Raw genomic sequence first — 8,790 nt, 5'->3', positions numbered from 1 at the left:
CAATCAATTAATGAGTAAGTACCTAAATCTTGTCTGTTTGGTGCAAGTCACTAATTTTCCCTGTTTTGTTGTTATACTTTTTAATGGCTACAATAGCAATTAATCAGTTACTTTGAAGCTTCTGCTTCTCATCATAAAAGTGATACATTCAGAGAAGAAAATGCCCTATTTATTGTTTGCTTTTACCCCGTGTAATGGAGGGAAGCTGTGGACTTTTCCCCATGTCCCTGATCTGGTTTTTTTAAGGAGGTAAAATAGCACAGATAGCATAGTAAGAATCAGTGGAACTTTGCATGAATTTGGTCTGGTTTTGAATGCTTTTTAATTCTAGCCATAACCACTCTGCTCATAATTAATTAGGTAGAGCCTCCAATTGTAAATGATGTATTGAGATGTGTATAAATCCCATCTCTTCACAAGGACACTGAACTTCATTCAGACCAACACTCTTGTCATGTGAATACCCAGGAAGTTTGGAAACCAAGCAGGGATTTCGAGTGAGGGAGGTCTGTGAAGGGACAGGAAAAGATGGAAGCCTGTGAGCAGGTTTGCACTGGAAATGCAGACTTTGGACATACTTATGGGAGATTTGGGAATGTCATTTTGGAGGCTTGTAACTTTAAAAGCCCCACCAATCCAGCTCGCACTTGAGCAACAAAAAAGCAGCTGAACTATCAGTGAGGGAAGGGAGAGAGAGGAGCAGCTGTTCAGAATGCACAGAATGCTCAGCATCTCACTTCCTAACTTGTATTAGAACTCAGTGGAACAAGTTGTGTAAAACCTTGTCACAGCCCTACCTGAGCGTGGGATGTTCTGGTCGTTGTGAGGCCTCAGTAACATAACCAGACCTGGCTCCTGCCAGGATAAGGGACAGAGGAACTTAAAACCCAGCCAATGTGCTGGAAACAGGCAGTAGCCATCAGAAAGGAGAACAATGGGTCATCAGGGGAAGTGGAACTTGCCTCTCCCTGTTCTTATCATAAACATTTTCCTTCCATTTGCAATCTGGTCTGGAATCTTCAGCCCCAAGCTTTAAAGCTTATCCACTCTGATGCTTCTGCCAGATGAGATATGTTGGGCCTGTTTCCCCAGCCAGCCCTCTTGTCCTTTTTATCCTGGAGTGGAATAGTTCAGTGTTCCTGGCCCTGCTTTCTGAGGATCTTGCAGATTCTCCTTGCAAGAACTCCCTCTCTGGCCTTGCTCTGTCCCTCTGTGCTGCCTTTGCTTGTATTTAGAGCATCAGTTTGTTGGGAGAAAGGAGGTGGTTTCTCCCCCCTCACAACTATTTGCTGTCAGCACTGCAAAGAACTTACCTTTGGGCAGTCCAGGTATCTCTCTAAAACTCGATTCAGAGGGACTATGAAGGTTCACTTTCATGCTCTGTATTCATGCCAAAGATCCACAGTGATCAGGCTTTCTGCCTTTTGATCCAAAACAGAGTTTTGTTCTCACTTAAATCACCTTGGTCTTGTTTTGGAACATACTGCCCAAGGCAGGCTCCCTCCCTACCTCTGTCCTGAGTGAGACATTCCTGCTGTGTGCTGAGTGCTTGGTGCCAGAAGCAAGAATCCCTCAGGTTTCCCTCCCCACACATCACAGTTAGAAGTTTTAAAACAAGATTGTAGAATTATAGGCTGTAGGGTAAGTCCAAACTGAGTGGAAAACAATCTATTTAGCCTGAAGTTTGGTTTTATTATTTCAGGGGGTTTTTGTTTGTTTGCAGACTACTGTGGATGAAAATGAAATGAGTATCTTGAGTCTCTCTGGACAAGGTTGCCATATTCAGATTCCTAAGAAAAAAGCTGTGAACTTTTGGTGCCAGGAAGGCAGATACATGTCAGCTAGAGCTCCTCCATGGGCAATTTAAAGGTCAGCATAAAGACATCCTGGCTTCTTAAAAAAAAATGTACAGGGACCGAAGATCTTTGATCTTGATAGTGTGGGATCAAACCATCACATTACTCTGACCTTTGTAGTTTCTCTCTCCTCAGTGTACCCTCAACATCCCCTGATTGCTGGTTGCTTCTCAACACTCTCATTTTGTGGATCAAAGGAGAAATGCATTAGTTTGAGTATTACTTGCTCTAGAAATTGTATGTGTTTAAGGAGTTCACGTTGAAATATTACCCTTGGATAATTATGAAGTAAGATTAAAGTTGAGATCATCTGTTCATTAGAGGACTCTGGAGGAATTCCAGGGGAATTTTCCTGCTGGAAAATCAAAACTTGCTACTCTTCAGCCTAATAACCAGCCATTAATGGCAGCCTAGAAACAGTCTGCTTTATTGTTTAGTAAGGCTAAGAATTACTGTTGCTATCTAACCTCAGGTCTACCACTGCCTCCTTTGTGGCAGAGGGTAAACCACTTAACTTCTGTTCGTTTCCCATGACTGGTGCTTCTGAGGGAGTTCAAAAATTTATAGAGGTCCAGTGTGCTAAGACAATAAAAACATTGCTCCTCTTGTTGCAATCAGTCTGGCACTTCACTGAGAAGGGCCCCCTGTTGTTTTGTTCTCAGGGGTGAACGATCCGTTCAAGAAGCCTGGTGGGATGTTGGGCTGCAGGGTCAGGGAGGCAATTCCCTGCTGAATGTATCCTCTTCTGTGCTTATTACTTTTACATGTTAATTGTAATGGGGTTTCCTGTATTAGACATCATGAGTGGGGCTGATTGAAAAATCAAGTTTTCTGTATTCAAGAAATGCCAGTTACCAGAAACGGGAATGGAAATTGATTTTTCTGAATTTCCTGTGAAAACAGAAGTCTGAGGAGAAGGAAAAAAAGCAGCAGTGTAAGTTTCAATTAAAACAGTTTTGTTTTGAAAATGTAGAAACCAAGCTGTAGCTGTGATTCCAAGCGTGCAGCTCACGGGTGAGCCAAGACTCCAGGGCTTTCTGGCTCCCAGCTCTCCATTAGCCCTGGGGCAAGTGAGGCTTTGAGTTCCCAACTCTTCCAGAATCTGTGCCACACCTTTCAGAGCCCTGCTCAGATCTTGGCCTCGTGGCAGGGAGCTGGGCAGTTCTGAGTGGCCCCAGCTTTTCAAACTCCTGCTTTTTGGCCAGGATCCTAAATTCTCCAAGGACCTGGGCATGGCTCCTTGCTCTGCAGAACAGGGAGAGGCCCTGTGAACCAGCATAATTTATGGAATCCTGACTAAAGAGTCAGGGACACAGGATCTGTTAGTGCTTCTGCACAGGCATTCCTTGCAGATCTGGCCCCTGGCAGGGTGGGCTTTCTAAACTTCCAGCAGGGAAGTGCAATTTTCAGATCGGAAAGATTTTGAAACCTTAAGAAGTGTAAAGTGGAACTGAGTTTGATATTGTTGGGGGTTTTTGTTTTTTAATTTTACCGTTATGACAAGTCCCTAGAAATATCACTGTTAGGCTTTTGAGGATCTGACTCCTGTCAAGTCTCATGATGCTGAGTGGGAATTCCTTGGTTTTGTTCCTATCTCCTGCTTCCCCATTGTGCCTTTGGCATTCCTTACATTTCCAACATCCGCTCTTGCTTCTGTTCTGCTCCCAGACTCTGTGCCCAGCTGCTCCTGGTCTCCTTGGGCAGAGGTCTAGAACTGTGAGCTCTCCTCTTGTTCTGAAATCCCATGGGTGAGCAGAGCACACGGGGATTCTGGGAACTTGGGAAGTCTGGACAATTCTGGAAATGCAAGGCAGCACTCAGCACCCAACACATCTGGTTCTGTGCCTCGCCCGGTGCTGAGGGAACCTGGCTTGTCAACTCAGTTCCTTAAATTATCCTTTAATACTGTATTGAAACATATCACTGAAAGCCACACAAAGTCTCTTTCTTCCCATGTAGGTGTGTAACCAGTTCCTGGGACATCCTGTTACAGCAGCACAGGAGGCAGAGAAGTGGCTCTGAAACCAAATTTAGTTTATTAAGGCCTTTTGGATTTGGGATCTCATCCCTCGAGCCAGTTGCTGTAGGATTCTCACTTCGAGCAGCATTTCCAAGGTTAACGAGCACTTGGAGCCCCAATTTGTTTTGGACTAACAGTCCTCATCTTTCTATCTGGTAACAAAGACTTTGAAAGAGCTTGGAGGGGGCACCACATGGAAACAGGAGAGTTATTCCAACCTTGCAGGGCTTGGACAGAGCAGTGCTTGGCAGCCACCCTCTAGGAGCTGCTGGCTCCCTGTCCAGCCTCTGGCATGTCCACTGAGAGTTTATTCAATATTATTAACCAGTCCACAAAATAGGGTAAAACCTCCTTCATCAGGGGGCTGAGAGGGTTAATTTAAGTACCAAGATCATAAAAAGCAGTGGGTGCAAGGGCAGAGGCTCCACGTTATGTGTTACAGCACTTTTCCTGAGGTGAGGATTCCCTGTTCCCAGAGTCCTTCCCAGCTCCCTTCTGAGCTGCTCCTCCAGGGCAGAGTTGCCACCTTTTTACAGCAGCCTTTTTTCCACTTGGTACTTTCAACCTGGAACTTTAAATCACCAGAGACAAAGAGCAATAAAAACGGGGTCTGTCATTGAACAGATCCTTCTTCCTATAACTCAGTCACTGCCACACAGTTTTTTTCCTGGCACATCATAAAGAAATACACTCAGAACAAATGGGAAAAATAAACCCATCAAATTTCTGTCTTCTCCAATCTGAACTCCAGAGGATGTATGTGTGTTTATATCTAAAAATATGCAGAGAATACAAATCCTATTTTCCACTGCTTTTAAAAAAAAATATCATTTATTTTAAAGAAAACCTTTGCATTTTATAACAGAAAAATTTATCAGTAATATAAAGCTCACTAGGAACAATCACAACCAACCTCCAAAAGGGACTAATTCCACTTCAACAACCTGGACTGAATGAGGCACAAAGTTAGATCCTAAACATGGTTTCAGCTTCATCTGATCCCCATTCCTTGCACAGTGCCCATGGAAAACACAAGTCACAGCTCTGGGGAGGTGTCTGAGGCAGGGGCAGCAGAGATGGCCTAGGGCAGGTTCTAGGGAGTGTTTGTCACCTCCTGAAATCCTGTCTCCTGGTTAGGCTGGGACCATGCACACTCCCCTCTGGCATGACACTGACCCAGGTAACTGTACTCCCAACCCTATTTCTAAAGTTAAAAAGTGGACTGATTTAAGTCTGGGGCTGCAAATGCAAAGGATTTATTTAGGTTTATTTCCTCCTGTATTTACATTTTTGCAAGGAGCTCTCTCTTTATAAATGCATCACTGATGAATATTGAAAACCTTCTTGGGCACAAGTATCTTCTTGCAGTGGCAGTGCATCAGAGGCTTGGCTGGTGGTTATTCTTCAAAGACTTAGGAGGCATTAAACGTAAATTTTAATACAAATGTATTTAGGAAAATCCAATACTAAAATGATCTGGATCTTGGAATTATTTTAATTAAAGTGGAAGGAGAACTTTTCCAAAAACACTGGAACCCTGTCTTGGTGACAAAGATCCTGAAGTAAGCTGTTCTTTCCCCAATTTTTTGTCCACTTTGCCCTAAATCACAGAGCACAGGGCACACCCCCCCGGCAGCTGGGCCAGCAACGCCTTGAAAAAGCCAGTTTGCAAAACAGCGTAGGTATTAAGGACCGATTGCCAAACATTTTGAAAACAGCAGCTAACAGGGAAGATTACTCCGTGAAAATAAAACTGTTCTGCAAAGCAGTTTCTGGGATTCACGCGCGGCCGGGACCTTGTTCCCAACAGTCCCCGGGCACGGGTGGATGGGTTGGGAAAACACGATGTACAGCGGGAGCTGCTCCATCCCTGCTGCAGTCCCCGGACCCAGCCTCGGGACATGTCTTTGAGGGAAGGAACTTTAAAAAAACCATACAGAATAAGGACTAAAAAAAAAAAAACAAACAATCCGACACAAATAATCCGACTCGCACAGTAGAATTACCATGAGAAAAAGCCACTTCCATGCTTTTTTTCAGGGGTGGGATCCCTGTCCTGCCCGCCAGCGCCTCTCGGGCTCCGCAGCTGCGCCCCCGAGCCCCAGGAAAGGGGATGGGGCGAAAAAAAAGGGAAAAATTAAAAATGAAGAAAACAAGGAGGTTGCCTGTTTCCAGCGCGGGCGGTGCCCCCGGATCCGATCCGTGAGGGGACCCCGGGCCGGGTCCCCGTCCCGGTCCCTGGTTCCCATCCCGTTCCCCTCCCCATCCCATTCCCGGTTCCTAGTTTCCACTCCCCATCCCGTTCCCGTCCCGATCCCGGTCCAAGTCCCGTTCCTGGTTCCTGCTCCCTATCCTGGTCCCCGTTCCCATCCCATCCCGTCCCATCCCATCCCATCCCGTTCCCGGTTCCCTGTTCCCGTCCCCATTCCCTCTCCCCATCTCCATCCCGTCCCGGTTTCCCTGTTCCCGTTCCCATCCCATCTCGTTCCTGGTTCCCCATTCCCGTTCCCATCCCCTCCCGTTCCCTCTCCCCATCCCTCTCCCCGTTCCCGTTCCCGTCCCGGTTCCCCGTCCCGGTTCCCCGCTCCCATCCCGGTTCCCCGCTCCCATCCCGGTTCCCCGTTCCCGTTCCCATCCCGCTCCGCTCCCGTCCCGTCCCCTCACGGTGTCCCCCGCCTCCCGAGCCGGCGGCGGGCGGGGAGGGCCGGCCTTTCCCACAATGCTTTGTGGGACGTTGACAAGTGGATCCAAGATGGCGTAGAAAGTAATGACAGGTAAGTCGGGACTTCCCCGTCCGCCCCCGCGGGCACCGAGCGCGGCCCGGCCCGGCCCGCGCCGGCCCCGCCGCTCGCCCGGGACCCCCGCGGAGCGCCGCGGGCCGCGGGGCGGGCGCTGCGGGGCCGCGGGGCCGCGCGGGGCCGGCGGGAGCGGGCCCTGTGCCCGCCGAGGGCCTGCGGCGGCCGCCGCTCGGGGGGTGTTGGCGGCCGGACCCCGGAGCCGCCGCGGCCCCCGCGCCCCGCGGGCGGGAGGAGCCGCCCCGGGCCCCGCTGGGCCCAGCGACCGGCCCGCAGAGCCGGGGATGCCTCGCACAACCCCCGGGGTGCTCCGGGGGGGATGCAGGGGGGGGTGGGAGGCAGCTTTGTTTTTGTACCGGGCGGGGCGGGAGGGGCACGGCCGGGGAATAACAACCCTGGAAAACAGGGGTTTGCGGAGGGGTGGGAAAATAAATCGGGAGGGTTTAACGGCTGTTGTAAAATTGCCCCCTCGCAGCAGTTGGAGGGTGGGCAGATGAGCCTGTGTTTTTGTTTTCTGCAGGAGGCTTTGGCAGGGAGAGTGGAGTGGAGTTGGGAGGTTTAACACAGGTCCCGGGAGCACCATTTACACCCTGGAACGGCCCTGAGACTGAAAACAGGAGACTTTACACTGCACAGCCCTTCCAAGACACTGCATATATATTTTTAGGGCGAATCCCCAAGCAGGAAGAGGATATATGTTGCCCCTCCTGGGGTGGGCCATGTCCTTTCATTAATTTCCAAATTGGGTGCAGTTGCTTTGGCCTCAGTGCACTGTTAGGCAAAGTATTGTTTGATTATAGTAATGTGATTTAAACGTATCATCGATGGAAATTAAGAAATAACTGCAGGGAAACAGTTGCAAGGCTGGTTCCCAATTAATGACAAAATGAGTAAGAGTTAACCAGGTAATAGGATTTTTGCATTATCAGAGGTACAGTGAGCTTGAGATGAAGTTTTAAAATAGCATATTTAGTTTTTTGTTGAAGAAAAAAACCCCAATTCAGTTGTAAGACAGAAAAATACCCTAAAAAAGAATATCATCACTGACAGATTGAGTGTATTACCATGGCTTGGGATGGTTTGATTGTTGAGGGCTTCTGATGTTGTTCTTAATAAGTAGTATAATTGAATCAAGGCAAAGGATAAAATACACCCCCTCGCCATTATTTATATAAGACACATTCCTTTATAAAAATAAAAAAAAAATAAGCAAGTGATACTTGGCAAGTTTGTATTATTTTCTGAGACTGATTGGTAGAACAGGGAGGTTTTAAAATGATGTGTTTTAATTTCAGTTGTTTTAGTACTTTTGAGCCATAACAGATTGTGAATGAAAACACTCTTTTTTGATTTTGGTTTTTTTTTTTCTTAAATGGCAAAGCTTGTTGGACAGGGACAGTCTGGGGGTGCTGGGCAGCTTCTTGTTCCATAGTGAGGAGCTGATTTTAGACATTCAGTTGAAACTTAGAAGAGGGGAAAGTGTACAAAGGACCCCCACATTCCCTCCCCCTCCTTGGGATGCAAACCAAGGCAATCAGACTGTGGTAGGTTTGGCTTTCACAGCACAGAAATTGTGAGTGGTAGAAGCTGAGTTAAGCTTTTTTTTGTTGGACTTTAATTAGCAGAACAGTTTTTCTTTATTGGTAAGTGAAGGAACATTTTATGTGTTATTACTGATAAATTGAGTTCTCTTTGTAATTTGTTCTGAGAGCAGAAATTACTTCTTTATTTTTCCTGCCTGAAATCACGTTTCTATTATCACTCTTCACCTCCATGGATTTTTTGGACTTCTGAAACATGCAGTGTGTATTTTCCCTCTTTTAATTCATACAGACACTGTGCCTTTTTAGGTGAGCCAGATGAATTTTCCTGTGGAAGAGCCTTATTAAAGTGATGGCTTGAGGACTTGAAATACCTGGTTCTGCTGGGTTTTGTTGGTTTATTTTGGGATTTTTTTTTTTGTTGGTTTGTTTGGGGGGTTGTTTTTATCTCTTCCCATCAGAGTAAAACTTAAAGGGAGATGTGGAAGCAGCATCTTATTCTGTAATTTGTCCCAGTTCTGCTTCTCAATCTGTCATGGAGGATCCTTTTCCTTTGTGAAATCTCACTGGTTTCAGGG

General features: G+C 46.9%; 1 protein-coding gene across 3 annotated transcripts in view; it reads left to right on the top strand.

Moving 5' to 3' along the window:
- Nucleotides 1–6,507: 6,507 nt before the first annotated feature.
- HELZ (helicase with zinc finger) overlaps nt 6,508–8,790 on the top strand; it is an 84,092-nt gene continuing 81,809 nt past the window's right edge. For all 3 annotated transcript variants that reach the window (XM_051797635.1, XM_051797634.1, XM_051797631.1), the window contains exon 1: nt 6,508–6,650. In XM_051797635.1, the coding sequence (XP_051653595.1) occupies nt 6,644–6,650 (7 nt within the window). In that variant the 5' untranslated portion in view covers nt 6,508–6,643. The remainder of the gene's footprint in view (nt 6,651–8,790) is intronic.

The sequence above is a fragment of the Manacus candei genome, unplaced genomic scaffold (assembly GCF_025592945.1).
Source record: "Manacus candei isolate 608988 ecotype Guabito, Panama unplaced genomic scaffold, ASM2559294v1 h1tg000047l, whole genome shotgun sequence".
Taxonomy (NCBI): domain Eukaryota; kingdom Metazoa; phylum Chordata; class Aves; order Passeriformes; family Pipridae; genus Manacus; species Manacus candei.
The sequence above is the reverse complement of the archived record's forward strand: the minus strand, read 5'-3'. Positions and strand labels throughout refer to the sequence as shown.